Source organism: Lissotriton vulgaris, chromosome 6, assembly GCF_964263255.1.
Source record: "Lissotriton vulgaris chromosome 6, aLisVul1.2, whole genome shotgun sequence".
Classification (NCBI taxonomy): Eukaryota; Metazoa; Chordata; class Amphibia; order Caudata; family Salamandridae; genus Lissotriton; species Lissotriton vulgaris.
Genome location: NC_141694.1, coordinates 1182442616 through 1182460418, shown reverse-complemented (window position 1 = coordinate 1182460418; position 17803 = coordinate 1182442616). Strand labels below are relative to the sequence as shown.

At 41.4% G+C, this 17803-nt stretch overlaps 1 protein-coding gene across 4 annotated transcripts in view; it reads left to right on the top strand.

The window, feature by feature from the left end:
- Positions 1–17803, top strand: part of UTRN (utrophin) — a 1497630-nt gene that overhangs the window by 414780 nt on the left and 1065047 nt on the right. For 3 of the 4 annotated variants that reach the window (XM_086927281.1, XM_086927283.1, XM_086927284.1), the window contains 2 exons: positions 9873–10114; positions 15348–15528. In XM_086927281.1, the coding sequence (XP_086783407.1) occupies positions 9873–10114; positions 15348–15528 (423 nt within the window). The remainder of the gene's footprint in view (positions 1–9872; positions 10115–15347; positions 15529–17803) is intronic. The other variant, XM_086927282.1, reaches the window with a different exon arrangement.

Genomic DNA, 17803 nt, shown 5'->3' with positions numbered 1-17803 from the left:
TATTAAATTACAGTTAAATGCTCTTTGGGGACCTTTGGGGACCTTTTCTTCTGCAAATGTATTTGTTGTTGCAGATGTGCAATAATTGAGAATTTACAAGACATGTAAATTGTAGAAAACTCTGAAAAGTTGTATTTTTGTTGTGTGGAAATCTGCTTTGCCATTTGTGTACTGTTGCCTTATTATTTACCTAATCTTGCACACAAACCCCAGGGCATCAAAAAAAGTGATGGATGGATTGCTTGAACTAATCTCAGCCACTGGCGATTGCATGAGGCTGCATCCCAATCCATCATTATTTGCCTACCATGCCACCTCCGTTTGGACCATCCACATGCAAATCATCCTTGACCCTAATCCAATAGCAACTGTCCAGCCCAAACTACCGGCCCCTCCCTGAACCAGAACACAAGCCAGTGCCCCTATGAGTTCAGGACCCACATCTGGGCATATCCGTTACTCTCACTGGAGGAAACTTTAGAATCACAAGAGGTCATACACCCGAAGTGAGAACACATCTAACCTTGTTATAGTAGAGCTTATGACATTTATCTTTGCTTCTGGTGAATATTTCAGCTTCTCTTCCTCGCTCTACACTTTGAGGCAGTGGACTAGTTAAAGTTGGGGACGTCTTCAAACATTCATATGGGCAAAACAACTTTGCCTATCTTTTTGAACATACAAGCTCATTAGATGAAATGGAGAACCATATGGCTTTCTGTTGAGAGGTAGCAACCTGAGTGCCTGACATTGATAGCAGGACCTATTTTTGAGACCTCGGTTACATTTGAGATTTTTGGTGTAGTTGTAGTTAATGTGTACTGGATACAGAGTAAAGGAAAGTATATTTATTGCATGCCATAGGTCACAGTCTCATCAACTCAGATCCTGACATTATGTGGGACCTTTTTTGGGCATTGATTTGTCTCTGCCTTCTTTGTGGCAGACATTGGGTAACTGCTGCAAGTCATTTGGCAAATTCCTGTGCTTTGCTTTCCTCTGCCCCTTAATGATTAGGTTGTTTATCTGTACCCTTAAGAACAAGTAGAGGATGTCCATGATTCTGCAGACTTGTATCTCTGTGGGGTCTGGCCCTGTGATTTTGTCACCTCAATTTGTGTTGGTGGATTGCTGGCGTGCTCACCAATGCTGATGCCCCTTATATCTGTTTTTAAAGGAGGAAGCAGAAAGGAAGACAATTAGCTTTTAGCCAAAGGTTTTTGTGTCAGAGCTGCGGTTGGTTATGGGGTTGTACTGATATTAAATTGTGCCTTGCCTGCAGTGTCACACAGTTCCAGCAACTTAAATGTGATGGTGTTAAGGCAGAGGCTATATTATGTTATTCAATAGTAACCATGATTGAGGAATTCTATAATGTTTGTAAAGTTGCATGTTTTAATTTTCTAGAAGGTGATAGGACTCATCATTGCAGTACACTTCAAATTACAGGTGGTGATCTTTGGTGAGTTGTGCCAGTGAGCACAAATGGAAATGTAGAATAGTAAGGTGAAATGAATGGTACCCAAGACTCATTAAATCCAAGACCTAGGTAAAGCAATTTCCACAGTTATTCCCTGGAAGTTAATTGTTGCTTTCTCAGTTAACCCAGTTAGTATCTGCCTCTCTGTCAGACAAAATGCAATTGTCTCTCCTTCAATAGAGAAAAGGGACCATCAACTTTATACCTCGAAGAACAGCTGCTAAGCTAAGATTTGGACTGCTTTTTTAAGAGATGTAAGGAACAGCACATACATAGATTTGAAAAGCATTCTGTGAGGAAGATATGCATACATTTTTTTAATAGCTCTTTTTTTATTGAAAACAAGGCATGACATCTGAATAGTCCATTTACACACATTTCAGCAACCACGTTACATTGCGACCGTTACATCGAGTCATATTAATCTCTTAACAAAAACTGACCTTCTCCGATCAAACATTATTGGGTCCCACTGATAATATCATCTCTTGATCTTGGAGGTTCACATATCTCTCCCATGTGAATGATCCATTGTCCCCATGTGTACGTCCATTTATTCAGGCACCCCCTTGCTTCATATATAGACTTTTCTGTGACTATACACCAGTCCATGTCCTTGCCCCAGTCTGCTATACTCGGTAAGCTCTGAGCCCTCCTCAACCTCCCAATGTTCCTTTTTGCCACCATCAGTCCCAAGGTAACTTGATTTCCGGTAGGGCACCATATGTTCATGAGAGCCACTTTTTTATTTTATTTTATTTTTATGGAGTTTTATATAGCGCAAACTTGACCTTGTATTGGGTATCAGAGCGCTTTACATGGCACCAGCTGCGTTACATGAGGACACATTATTTTTTTTTTGTTAGGCACAGGGAGGTTAAGTGATTTGCCCAGAATCATAGGATGTTCAGCGTCATTGCCGAGACTCGAACCCGGTTCCCCAGATTCAAGGTCGATCGATCTGCTGCCCCAGCGCCTCCTCCATCAGGTGCACCACCACCTCCCAATATCTTTTGATAGCCATACATTCCCAAAGAGTTTGGATTAAGGTTCCCTCCTGCCCACATTGCCTTGCATAGCCACCATCTAAGCTATATCCATGCTAAACATTCGGGGCCCAGACAGGTATGATCTGTGGAGATGTTTCAACTGCACCAGGTGAAGCCTGGAGGAGATGGCCACCTCCCTCGGGGAGGCCACCGCTGCCAGCCACTCTTCGTCGTCCATCCACGCTACATTGTGGGACCATTTTGCCCTCAGGTGGATCAGGGGGTCAGCCATGTTATTAAATAGCTTTTTTATAAATAAGTGATATGACCTTCTCCGGTAGGTCGCCATCCAAACCTCTATCTTTGAGCGTGGAGTACTTGCCCCTGGGAAGAATCGCACGCAAGGCGAGTCTAACTTGGAGGTACCTGAAATACTCAGATTGGGCTAATTCCTATTCCTGCTGCAGCCGAGAAAAAGGGACCACCTCGCCTGACTTCCACAAGTCACCCTCCCTAGATATGCAGATGAGGTCCCAATGATCAAAGCCATTCGAGGGATCAGCCTGCCCAGTTGTTCACTGTGCCAAAGTAGTGTGGCCTGTGTCAGATTTCGCTCCCATCCCAGGCTTTTAGTAGCCACTTTCCACACCTGCGCCGCATGACCTGTTGGACCAGTCAGAGCAGGCTTTAACGACCTCATGTACAGAGCCCCTTCAAAGCTGCAACCCGGGAGGAGCCATCTATCGATCTGAAAGGCCGGGTCACCCTGCGGCCTGTACATACATTGGTTGATTGCAGGTGCGATGCCCAGGAATACTTCCTTATGTCTGGAAGTCCGATGCTCCCATCAAACCACCCCAGCGTGAGTTTGTGTATTGTGATACGAGGTGGCTTACCCTCCCACAGCAAGTGCCGTATGACACTGTTGAGTTCTTTAAAGTACCAGGATTTAACGGGGTAAAGAGTATTTTGCAGCGCATATAAGAATCTGGGTTGGGACATCATTTTAAACAGGACCGCACGTCCCAGCAGGGACAACAGGAGTGATTTCCAATGTTGGACATCTGATTTGAGTCGCAATAGAGGCGGCAAAAGATTACTATTGTACAAGAGATTACTATCGTAGAATCCTGATTGATCTTTAGACCCAGATCCCCAGATACTTCAAGCCGTCAGTGGCTTCTGCCAATTGATAGCCCAGAGGGAGTGGAGGCCTCTTACCATAGAGGACGTATAAAACTGATTTTGTCCAATTTATCGAAAACCCAGCAAATCTACCGAACACCCAAAAGATGTCCAGGACCACATTGAGGGAAGCAGCCGGGGAGGCCAGATAGAGCAAGATATCATCCGCAAATAGCGATATGCGGTCTTCCCATCCAGACGTCCATTTGAGGCACCTAATGGCGGGGTCGTTGCGGACCCACATTGCCAGAGGCTCAGAAGATATGCATCATTGACACTGTTAAGGCTCATTGATGCTTTTTTGTAAAAAATATTATAACATGCTGAAATTCCTTGTTAGGTTTCCTGCTTAAAATGAACCCTGAAAAAGGGAAGATGCCTTTTGATGCCTTTTTATATCCAGACTTTTCCAAGAATGTATCACAGAATCAAATTTCTCTGCTGATTTTTCTGGCGACAGATAACTTTAAGAAATCAAACAATCCAACATGATCTAGGATCATTTTGCAGTCAGAACTTGAGGAGCAAGCTATCAGCTTTTAACTTGTCATACAAAGATCTGTTCTTGCCAGAGACTGCCTTCTTTACATAAGCTGTGGCTGATTGAAGACAAGAAACCTTTCATTGGAGGTTTACCATTAACCTGCCTCTTGCATGCCAGTGATATCACTTGCATATATATAGCATCATTTACTTGCATTTTCACATAGAAATTAACTTTGTAGCTTACATGTCTTCTAGTCAAAGAGTCATTTGGATTTATGGTGATCCAGCTCTCTGGTGTTCATGGGTTTTTTTCTGCAACAAAGCTAATGCTCTTCAATTACATTAACAAATAGCGCGTGTTCTCCCATTGTACTCTAGTTCATGTGCTGCTGAGAACACGTTTGCTGTCGTTCAGTCCTCAGGGCTCTATAACAGCAAGTGTGATAATGCTAATAAAGAAGTCATTTGTTGGTTACACATGAAAGGCCAAGCTCGATGGCTGGAGGATGCTCTCAGTGTCTTGAAGTCACTACGAGACTCAGCTGAATCCAGACACTGATACTGTACTTTCATGGTGCATTTGAATAATATGGCATAGCTTAGTTGTTCTATTCTGTATCTTCTGTTAGTTTGGTATTTTAGTTCATGAATAACACAATCCTTTCTGAACTTTGTTCTGATTGGCTTCTTTTATTATAGTACTTTGAATTCTTTGCCTTGAAAGAAGATTTTTCGAAGGCTGTGTTCTTCTTAACTTCAAAAGTCGTTTTTTTGTTTAATTTTTTGTCGCCAATGAAATACCAAGAAACCTGAATGAGAGATAGCTCCAGACTGCGGGTTTGCAACATCCTTTATCCAGAGAGTTCTATAGTTGACTATAATAAAATTTATATTTATTGTTTTCAGTTGCCATGGTAATGAACTACAGTAAAGGTTCAGTGGACTTCTAAGCATTATCTGTTTGGAGACATTTCAGAAAAGGAAGATGTATTTTAGAAGTATAATTGAATACATGAAAGATTCTTTTGTTGATTTTTTTGTGGCTTTGTAACAGGTTTTAGAGCTGCTGGGACTGTGCAATGTACTTTAATTTTTCTTGCATTCTAGCCTTCCACAACAGAGATGTTCTTCAATGTGGGGGTCTCAGTGACATCTTAGAAGATGAGATTGAAACTTGAGTTGCTTACGAATTCAGTTGGATTTCTTATGTGACAAGCACCCCTGCTTAATAGTAACACACTTTTAATTTGGTTTTATGTGTATCTTCTAATGTATTCCTCCTGCACTAACACTGTGATCCCATGGACCACACTTGGAAAGGATAGGAGTCATTGAGGACATTTACAAAACTTGCCCTTTTACCCCTCTCCCTAGCCCTAACCTTTCTTCCTCGCCAGCACCACACACAAATATACAAAATAAATGCCCTGGTCCTGCCACCCATATCCACCTGCCTCCGCAGCCAGTTCCCTCTCTTCTCAAATCTCTTAATTCTTTTAACCTGGCCCACATAACTCCCCACACGTAGGTCTACTATAGCTGTCCCTCTGATTCCCCTGATAAGTTTACTGCAAGGGAGCAGTGCGGGCATTATGCAAGGCAATGGTTCAGCTGTAGTACTGACCCGCGTGTTGTAGGGGAGATGGCAGACTGCTGCTTCACAGTACACTCATCAGTCAACCTAAGGGTTGCAGGGAGAGATTGGGTGAGTAACACTGTCTGCCTCGCTAGCACCATCCGTGGGTTTCTTGAAGACCCGAGTTGTGCCACAAATCAGTGTCTGTCTATCTCCCTCTATCTGTGGGCCTCTGCATACCCAGGAGAGCTGGGGAAGGCAGAGGAAATGACTGTTTCCTTGTGCTGCTGTGTAACAACAGTGAAACACCACTTAAGCTGACATTATTGGGTTTTGATTCCCATTGTATCATAAAGGTTTTCCATAAATGTTGTGCCCAGTGGTTCCTTCATGAATGCCTGGATTAATAGACGATGCTTTTCTACGTATATGTGTATGGGTAATTACAGAGCCAATGTAGGTAGAAAACACTCGAGTAGTGTATTGAGAGTATGGGTTTGGATTATTTTACGTGGGAGAGGCAAGTGTAGTTTGCTTAGTTACTGGTCGGAGGGCTCATCTTCAGGAAGCAACTGGGTAGATGAATTAGCAATAGTTAGTTGGCATTCCTTCAATTGGCAAGACATTTGCTCATGCTGACGTGGAGACACCGATCTAGGAAGCTTGAGATCTGGTCTACTTCTTCTTGCACATTTTATTGTTAGGTCTGATGCAGTCTGCTGTGTGTTTTGAGAAGGTGTCTGGACAGCTTTATTTTGCATGTCAGATTGTTGGGCGTGTTGAAGGTCACCACATAGAATGTGACGCAGTCTTCCACCATCCATTGATCAGCTTGTAACTGCACCATCCTACATAAGCTGCATTTTTAAATATAGGGCCTTATTGATCATAGACTTAAGTATCTTACAGCCGGACTAAAAGTTTGAAAAATCTGGATGTGGTTGTGTGAGCAGTGTCTTTGGAAGTTATTGGTGCCCTTCAGAAAAAACTGGGACACGAACATCAGCTTGTTTGTATTGACTGCAAGGTTGGAAGCGAATGTGATCTGTTTAAATGTAGTCAGATTTTTCTGTATAAGAGTTGTGAATGTCGTGCTAAGCAGTGAATATTTTTTTACATTTTTCATCACATAGGCTGAGATTTCATCAAAGTGACAAAGGTATTGATTTACAAATCTCGGGGCTACTTTTTTATATTTATTAAAATAGTTAATATTGACCGAATTGAACCCAAAGGCAGTAGGCAGCCTTACAGTTAGATAGTTTCAGAAAAGGATCACAAAAGCATCATCTCATAAAACAGCAATGTTAATAAATGAACTGCCTATCTGTAGATACCTCAAGCTCCATTTCCACTTCCCAAACATGAAGTGAAATACTACAGCCTGGCTACACCCTAAGGGAACGTTTGGACCAAAGGAATGGAAGGTTTGATTGCATGTTACTTTAATATTTAGATATGTTTGGAGAAGCAAGGATTGAGTGCCAGGCTAACTTCATGTTGTTATTAATTGATCATCATTAACCTTCTAACCACTAATCTTGGGTTCCCGAGTAGTGTGCTACTTGCTGAAAAAGCGGTTCAATGCCTCGTCAGGGATCGTAAGGGCTATATTAATACATTTACAATTCTAATCATTACCACTCACCCTAAAATTGCATTTTTGCATCCTTTCGAAGAAGACTGTTAAGGTACCCATAGCAAGGAACCACAGGCCTTTTTGATACTAAGTCATTAATGTGGTATGGTATTTTGCCTCAGCTAATGTGATATCTATGTGGCCAAAAGCATATGGGCACTTAAAGTGGCAACCTATCTAATGGTTTTTGCTCCTTGCAGTATGTCACAGAATAATACATTTCTTTGTTTATAAGTCAATAAATAGTGCAACACCATCACAATTCTTTATTTATTCCGGATCTTACATAACTGTGACTGACATCCTCTGTGATTTAGAGAACATGAGGAACATGCTCTGAGGAAACATGCAGGGACGCACTGCAAAGATGGAGAAGGCATGAAAGGAAAATAGCAACAAAAGCATGGATTTGTTGTCCAGGAAGACTTAGCATATGGCATTAGACTGTGGTGCTTTTCAGCGCTTGCTCTGAACATAGAGTGGTATTGTACATATTATTGTACATGCCTGTTCACTAAGCAATGGACGTGATGTCCTCCTGTTGCTCTTATTTAAACACTCACACCCACGTATCTTTATTCCCAAATCTCTAACTCCTTCTTCCGTCTTAATGATTCCTTTACCTGTTTCCAAATCCTTATTATATCAACAATCGTACTCCATTTTTTTCAAACAAACTTTTTATTATCATTCATCACCTTTTAGTATTTTGCCAAAAGAGCATCTCCTAAAAGGTATCGTAACTACGGTAGGAGATACTGGGCTACGACTTTCTGTGCCATACACAGCAGCTGTACAAGATAATCCCTTGAGCCTCGGAGTAAGGCACCTGTCTTTTTCACTGCGTATTGCAAATTTTGCAAGACAGTATGTGGGCAAAATACGATGAGTTGTGAGGATTGACCCAAGGCTCACGGTTCAGTGGGTTTTCCAACGCCATGGCGTTCAGGCTGCTAAAATGGAACATATTGACAGAAGTATATTTACAGATTGCCACAAGGAATTACAGTTATTTGTTTTTTAACTTTGCTCTTTGCGCCTTTTGAGTTTTTGGAGAAACAGTGAATTGACAACATTGCCCTGAGAAAGCCTTTGTAAGGCAAAACGTGTTGGCTGCATTTTTGTATTGAGAATGAAAAGCCTAAATAAAGAAAAAAATAATATGTTGACAAGGAACTGATTTTCATTGATTTTTTTAAATTCACTCAGATGTGTTCTTTGCCTCTCTTCTTTGTGTTAAAAATATTTTTGAATGTATAGTAAATGAGCAGTTGGCCATTCGAGGTGGGCAATGTGGGTATACAGATACAGTGATTACTCCAGGTTGTTCAGCATTTGGTTCCTATGCTGCTTTTGTTAGCTCACAATTTGGGCTGTGGTTCTTCTACAGATGCCTCTGCTCTTCCTTTTAAGATACTAGCCCTGATTACCCTGTCTCAGTACTTCTGTAGACTGTAATGTGCATTTTACAGTCTTCTGGAATATGGTTAGCTCATTCCCCTTCTAAGCAGAGCTCCAACCGTCATGGCATTGTCCCCGACAGTGTTTCACTATTGTTGCCTCTGCATTTTATTAAATAGTAAGGAACCTCTCTACCACAGCCACAGATGTGAGCTTTGTTAATGTTACACTGCAATGAAAGGAACCATCAAGCATTTCTGGATTGGCTATGGAGGTAAATACAAGGGCCAGGCAATCACCAAACTAACAGTAATACAGGTCGTATCTTGTATTGCCACATGTTAGATAACAGCCTAAAAGCCACTTGCTTAATGCCTGACATTTTATTAGCTCACAGGTGTGTTTTAGGTCATATAACTCAGAGAGTGCTGATAAAGGAGATCTGCATTGCAGGAGCATGTTCATCGCTATATACCTTTTACAAGCACTGCTGTCTCAGGCTGAGGTGTGGGGTCTCAGCCTTTCAGAATCTAAAAAACTGACAAGAAGGTTTCTTGCTTCTTCGCCTCCTCTGATTTATGGAGTGCGTCGCGGAGATCTTTAAAGAAGTTTATAATCTCCAAGCAGATGACAATAAACGATACACAGTTTAAGATGTTATTTCTCATTACTCATCTGTCTACTTGTAGATGTTCAATAAAAGCCCTAACACTTTTGGGGTTTATCTTTTTGATGTTCCTTTTTAATCCTTAACAAATACTAGATTTAGGGAATTTTGGGAAGGGCACACTGGAGATTAGGTTATATTCATTGTATCACCATTTCACTGTCTTCTGCTCATCTGGTATGAACTGGAACTGACTATTTGTTGCCCTGGTGTTGCATCAAAGTGTTTACCAGTTCCCCCATTTGTTTGGTTCTGGGCAATGCAAATTTTAAATAATTATTAGTTTGTTGTTTAAAAATGTCATTCAAAACATGCTACTATTAATGTTACAACTATTTTGCTGCTGTCCCTTTTTAATGGTGAGATAGTTTACTAGTTGGGGCTTTCTGATGATGATATTTGTTCAAATTGAGCTTAATTTGTTAATTTTCAATTTCTCGCCTTTGCAGAGAGCTTGCCTACCGAAGAAGTGGAGGCTGCTCTGGATAAGTTATCTACAGGATGGAAAGACTCTGTTCGACACACAGAAGAACAGCTTAAAAAAGTGCAATACCAAGATGTGATAAATGACTTCTTCAGTGACTTAGAGGAGGTTGAAAAGGCTGTGAAAGAGGAGGAGACATGGTTAATAAATGCTCCTTCTCCTGTGCCTCAGCGTGAAGCTTTAAAAGCATTAAAGGAGTCTTCTCAGGTATGGACTTTCCATTACTTTAGGATTTGTGGGGCAGAAAAGCTCTTCTCTGTGACAAAAAGACCGTTGAAATCTGTCCTGAAATGTTTTTGCACAGAAAGACCTTGTGTGTACCAGTGACACCCAAGAAGCCTATATATATAAATTAAATTCCTCATGTTGTTTCAACTTAATTTTGGAAATATCATTGAATGGTGCTCTTGTTTAATGTTAAGCTGCATGACTGGTTGAGAAGCCCTTATCAGAGTTGTACTTGTCAACAGTTCATAATGAATTTGATTGAAACATGGTGCTGTGAGATATTATTACATATAGGATCTTTGTATAAAGTACAATTATTTTAGCATTAAAAAGGTGGGAACCGTTGCAATGGCTGCTTTTCTGACTCCTATGTTATGAAGACAAGCAAAATGTTGACTGGAACTACCACATGACAGATCAGCCATGCTTTTATCTGATCCTGAGGAAGCCTCTGCCTCTAATAATGGCCTTTGCCTCTTCCGCTCCAACATTTAGTTGGATAAATGAATGCCTAAATCAGAGCAAACCTAAAAGAAAAATATGAATTTCTTTAATTATGTTTTGCCCCTGTGCAACATAAAGGAGGTGGGAGTCTGGCTGATTTATCCCTTCTTAAATACACCAAGATTCCAAATGAACACCTGCTTTTGAATGCTTTATTCAGTCTTTTCAAAATCCTGGTGATAGTTAAAGCGATTATTACTAGTGCTTTACACGCAGTAATAGCTTCTGAATCACACAGCGTTTTTTTTACTATATGGCTAATGTTCTCACCAGCGACTGATGACAGAGAAGACAGGAAGATGTGTTGACTCAGTCACACAGGACTGAAGAAATGGTTGCAGTTTCTAGCTCTTAAAAGTGCTTCCTAAGCCCTATATATCTGCAGTCATCCCTCATCAAACTTAATGCTTGTGGGTCAATCAACCAATCAATATAAACTTTATTAGGTCTTTAAAGTAAAAATATAAAAGTAATCAAAACTATAACGTTCACATCAAATATTAATCCTCCTCAATATAATCACTTTAAAAAACAATAAATAAATAAATACATAGGTTAAAAATCCTAAGAGAAAATCTAAAAAGATGATGATGGTCCTGCACACCCCAGCGGTTTTATCGCAACTGTTTGTGGGTCTGTTTGGATCCATCTAAAACTGGATTATCTATTTTTTAACTGTACATTGTCTGAGTTAGGGACACTTGGCTCCCATCTGTGAAGGACATTCCTGTCTCAACACAGGGGCCTACAATTCTTGCTCTTCTAATGGCCCTTTTTGTGAATATTGTAAGTCATTTGTTAATCAGGATGTGATTGAGCCAGTGGTTGTTGCGCCTCATGGTTTCAGACTGTGGTCTCTCTAACAACAGATTGCAAGTTTGGCTATATATACGTCCAGCCCTTCCACTTTTGATCTGAAAATTAATCCTAAAGCTCCTCATCTTCCTCCATAATATGTTGACAGTGAGGACGAAGGAAGGGATAAATCCAGAGTCTTTTTCCTGTCTTTTGGTCCTCTGAGGTATGGAAAGACATGTGAAAACAGACCTTCATTTAGTGTTTGAGGAGGTACAAGTACTCCTGACTCATTGGTAAGTTGAGGCGGAACCAGTAATGGAGAGAGAAACAGTATACTCCACACACTTCACATACTTCTTTGTCTCAAAGATGGATAGAACTGTAAGACAACTATAGAGCATGTCACAACTAAATGAATATTGGAACACAGCAGAGTCCGGTATGTTAGTACACCAAAATATCATTCAGTTCTTTCAACTGCCGGTTTACATGATTCCTACTTCCACATACTGAGCACAATTATCAGATCACATTTGTACCATTTGGCGCAAAATATGTGGCTCAGAAGTTTACCTGCTGTTCTGTGGTGGTCACTGCTAATGTTTGTAGAAGTCTTACATGACTATGCTCACTTAAATTATATAACGAGTGCTTTGCAACAATATGGGACAACATGAACTGGACAATCCAAGTATTTTTTAAGTTGAAAATCAAGGTGAATTCGAAATATTCCATCCTACCTTCTAGTCACCAGAAGTTGTTCTTGGGAGTGAATATAGGCACCGTACTCTTGTGGCTCATGCTACTCTGCAAGAGGTAATGGCAGTTTGGAAACAATCTCCCTGGACCACACATCGTCCCAATCTCAGACGACTCACAGTGAGAACAGTGATGAAAACATTAAGTATGATGCCATCATTAATTCAGTTGGTGCCTTGTGTCTGTCCCATGTGATGCCACTACAAGAACGGTACAGACTTGAGCCTGTGGAATCAGGAGGATCTAGTTGATGCAGAAAAGATTAATGAGATTAGAGTCTTGGTCTGTCAAGAACGTGCGGCTGGGCCATTTTCAGACCTTACCCTTAAAATGAATGTAATTAAAAGACCCCACCGTCACATGGTTGTAAGCTCATATTAGGACCACAACAGTTTAAGGAAAGCAAAGTGGGACATTCACAACTTCAATCTACCGGTCATTGTTCTAGAACTGAAGACAGAAGTTCTAGTCTTTGACACTTTTCAAGGTTCCACACTATAACAGTAGTTGTGTTCTGCAAAACAACAAACCAACCTTATATTATTTACTCAAACTAAGGGCAACACTGTCATTCATTTTCACACATTAAATAAAAGATGCAGCAGGAGACATTACAAATATACCTAAAATAGTCAGAAAAGCATGGGCCAAATGTAACCAATGAGCTAGCAGTTCAGACAGTAAACAAAGCTATTATTTTTGGATTAAATTTGACAAGATTTGGGAAACATCACTTGCAGGTTTTATATGGATTAAATAAACCTGAAAATGCCAAGATCGTGTATCCAGACTCCGGAAGGTGCAGTTCACGTGGAATGCTCTGTTGGTTATCTGTAGTAGGATACATGGGTGTGTTTTTTCACCAATTCCACTGATTTTGCTGCTTCTGGCAAATTCAGCCAAATTATGATGATACTCACTGATGTCAGTCAGACAAATATGGTGTCCACATCTGATGGAATGTGAGCACCTCCATTTGGAAAAGCTTCTGATACACCCAGTTTTACTGACAGCGTGGTATTGAACAATGCTGTATGTGAAAGTATCTTTCATAGCCCCTATGAGAGACAACAGGCGTACGCCTACATTGGAAGCTCCTTAAGGTAATGTTTCCCAAGGAGAATCTAGTCATTGGAGCAGAATGTAATTTAGCACTTGCGAAAATGACATTACCATAATTTCAGCCAATCAATAAAAGTCCTATTAGGAAGTTGACTTTGAAATTGCCCTTCTTATTATCAAACTGTTCTTCTTTTCAGGTTCTTGCATTTTAAGACCGCATTATATAAATTAATAAACACCTGGGTGGTTATCAGAATTCACTTCAAATTATTTCCAGAATGCACTTTCACTGTTCCAAATCACCCCACTACAGAGCTAGCGACAGTCTTCCTCCGCAGGCTGGGCATGCAACCCTTGGTAGTCAGGAAGGGGGTAGCAAACCCTGTGACTATCCTTTGAAGCTCAGGAAGACTGAGTACAACCCCCAGGATATCCTACTTTGGAGAGGAACACCCTGACCCACACCCAAGGCCCACTTGCCCCAATGTCTGGACTACACAAAACACCACAGGAAAACCATTCACAGACATGTGACCTTGGACACTGGCAGAAAGTCTCATTTGGTTTTGACAAGAACAATTCTACAAGTGGCATTTTCAAAATAGTAACCTAAAATCCGACTTTACCATTAAAGATGAGTTTACATTACAATTAATTTGAGTGTTAAAAGCATTTCTCTATCGTGTTCTAAACTGAATTTATCAATTTTTAGGTGAAAGGTAACCCAGTGTTAGGTTTTGGGCGAGAAAGCATTACAGGTATGAAAAATGACCTGCCAGTCCATGTATAACCTAAGTGCACATGTCCTACTGTTTAAGTGCTGTGCACCCTGGCATATGAAAACTTCACAATGAGCCAGTAAGATGCCTTCCTCCATCTCGGCGATGTGATGATGATAATGGTGTCTCTGAGTCACTACCTTCATATTGAGAGACATTTCTTAGCTTCTTTCAGTTCCCAATTTTCACATTAGACATTGGAAGAGCAGTAATGTACTGCGTAGAGTGCGAATGTCTTGAAATCTACAATTTTTGGCTTGTAATTTAGCTGCAACGCCATCAGAGAGGCTGGCATTGCCACATGGATAATAAGCTGCATTCAAAAAGTTAACAAGCTAGGTAATGTACACCTCACTATTACACCACTAACACACTATACCAGAAACCAAGTTACAACCTTAGCTTCCTTAAGGAACTTACCTCTAAAAGACATATGGAAGGAGGCCACATGAGCCCTGTCCATAATATTGCCTATGATCACACCTGCCCCCAAAGTGATAAAAAGAACTCTTCTGAATCGTTGGTACACAGCATGAGAATCCACAATAAGATGCATTCTATAAAAGAAAAATGTTGTGAAACTGTAAAAGTAGTTAGTAACTTTTACCTGCTCTAGAAGGTATGGTGTGGCTCAGCAGCCAGAGCGTCTGACTCTGGAGCGCGGGGCTCACGGTTCCATCCCCGGCAGCAGCTCAGCATCACGTGACTAGGCAATAGCTCACTTAATCTCCCCGACGGCCCCGAGTGCTTGGACACCCATAGGGTGATAAGTCCCGCTTTACAAATGTGGAGTTACAGAATGTCTATATTCACTTGGGACCTGTCATATCTCCCTGTGTGATAGTCATAGACATCATATATATATTGACATCTTTCATTGCTACTATATCAAGTTAAGGCAAACAAGACACGTTGTCAAAAGAAAATACTTTCTGAAGAGAGTTTGAAGGTGAAGGGTAGTGTGGGTCACTTGAGACATGCTTATGGCCAACGCCTTCGTTGTTCAATATCACTAATCAAGTCCCTTTTCTGAGCTCACCCCATAGATGGTTGAATCATGCAGCAACATGTGAATGTTGAGTATGTAGAAATGGCTACACTATTGCTATCCATAAGCAATATCTCTGTTGTTTTTTATGTCCAGTCTTCTTATTTATATTACCAATAGCAAGGCTTCACCAAGAAAGTTTGTACTGTTCGGTGCAATCAATTCAGAATTTCCTGGATTGCATCTCTATTGTTTTTTCTTCAATACCTATTGTATTTTGTAAAATACATATGTTTATGTGTTCGTCTGTGTTTCTTTACAGCAGCATCTCTCTCACCTAGAAAGTCTGTCACCAAAACTCGAACAGTTGCGTTCCAGGGCTTCTGTTCTAGGTTCTGAGCCTGATGCCCCTGCTTTTATTCAAGATAGCATTGACCGCCTTAATGCATATTATAGCACTGTCCTTCAGAAAGGGAGGGACCGATGTCTGCAACTCCAGAAAGGTGAGTTAACTTATTTTTATTTTTTTGTAATTTTACAAACTTGATATAGTAATGTTTTTTACTGCTCACTTATATTGAGTTGGATTTATAAGAATTCTGCAAGGTTACAGTCTGCTCTTTCACTGCTTAGGTGATTGCTCAGCCAAGCCCATTTTCAAAATGCTAATTAAATCACTCAAACACCTGCACCTTTTTGTTTTGTTGTGAATCCATACAGACAACGTATTTTGTGTTTGAAATCATTCAGGGATATTTATTGGAGCAATCCCCACAGCTTATTCGATCTCTAGGAGATATTATGCACTTGTTTAACAAAATTGCTTATTTTTCCAACACACCAAAATAAAAACTAAAAGACTAAAGACATTGTGTCTTGCTCTTAATAACTTGAATCCGATCATCCTACATATGTGTGGATTTTCATTGTGGTTGTGCTCTGTTTAGGTAATTGGGTAATAACTGGTTATGGTGCACTGTACATTTGATGATGATAGTAACCTCATGAATTTGGCAAAGTTTAAAATAAGGTTTTTACCAATTGTGTAAAGACTCCAAAATCGATTGCTTGAAGACACAACCCTTTTATCCTTTTAGGATGGCTATGAGGGCATGTAGGTCATGGCTATTTTTATCGTTTTTTTCAGTCTAGCCTAGGCTGCGCTTGCGCTGTCTCTTCGAGACATGCTTTATTCATGATATGGATTTACAAAAGGGGGTGGTGATGAACAGAGTGTCTGAATTGAGCAGACCACTCTTACCCAGTCCAAAGATCAGGGCTTGATCCATCACCGTTATTTATCTCACTGCCCCATCCCAGCTCAGAACCTGGCTATATGCAAATCAGTCTGTCCCTGGCCCAGTGCATCATGGGAACAGGGCAGACTAAACTACCAAGCCAATTCTTTACCAGAAAGGAGACAAGCTACCGGGGACCGGTTTCTGGCATTTCAGCCTCTTCGGCCCGGCTTGCTTGAATCCTGATGGAGCAGTGAGAAAGGGACTCATGTCTGAGTATACCCTGCCACACCTATAGTGGCCAAAATCGATTTACAAAAGGGGGTGGTGATGAACAGAGTGTCTGAATTGAGCAGACCACTCTTACCCAGTCCAAAGATCAGGGCTTGATCCATCACCGTTATTTATCTCACTGCCCCATCCCAGCTCAGAACCTGGCTATATGCAAATCAGTCTGTCCCTGGCCCAGTGCATCATGGGAACAGGGCAGACTAAACTACCAAGCCAATTCTTTACCAGAAAGGAGACAAGCTACCGGGGACCGGTTTCTGGCATTTCAGCCTCTTCGGCCCGGCTTGCTTGAATCCTGATGGAGCAGTGAGAAAGGGACTCATGTCTGAGTATACCCTGCCACACCTATAGTGGCCAAAATCGATTTACAAAAGGGGGGTGGTGATGAACAGAGTGTCTGAATTGAGCAGACCACTCTTACCCAGTCCAAAGATCAGGGCTTGATCCATCACCGTTATTTATCTCACTGCCCCATCCCAGCTCAGAACCTGGCTATATGCAAATCAGTCTGTCCCTGGCCCAGTGCATCATGGGAACAGGGCAGACTAAACTACCAAGCCAATTCTTTACCAGAAAGGAGACAAGCTACCGGGGACCGGTTTCTGGCATTTCAGCCTCTTCGGCCCGGCTTGCTTGAATCCTGATGGAGCAGTGAGAAAGGGACTCATGTCTGAGTATACCCTGCCACACCTATAGTGGCCAAAATCGATTTACAAAAGGGGGTGGTGATGAACAGAGTGTCTGAATTGAGCAGACCACTCTTACCCAGTCCAAAGATCAGGGCTTGATCCATCACCGTTATTTATCTCACTGCCCCATCCCAGCTCAGAACCTGGCTATATGCAAATCAGTCTGTCCCTGGCCCAGTGCATCATGGGAACAGGGCAGACTAAACTACCAAGCCAATTCTTTACCAGAAAGGAGACAAGCTACCGGGGACCGGTTTCTGGCATTTCAGCCTCTTCGGCCCGGCTTGCTTGAATCCTGATGGAGCAGTGAGAAAGGGACTCATGTCTGAGTATACCCTGCCACACCTATAGTGGCCAAAATCGATTTACAAAAGGGGGTGGTGATGAACAGAGTGTCTGAATTGAGCACACCACTCTTACCCAGTCCAAAGATCAGGGCTTGATCCATCACCGTTATTTATCTCACTGCCCCATCCCAGCTCAGAACCTGGCTATATGCAAATCAGTCTGTCCCTGGCCCAGTGCATCATGGGAACAGGGCAGACTAAACTACCAAGCCA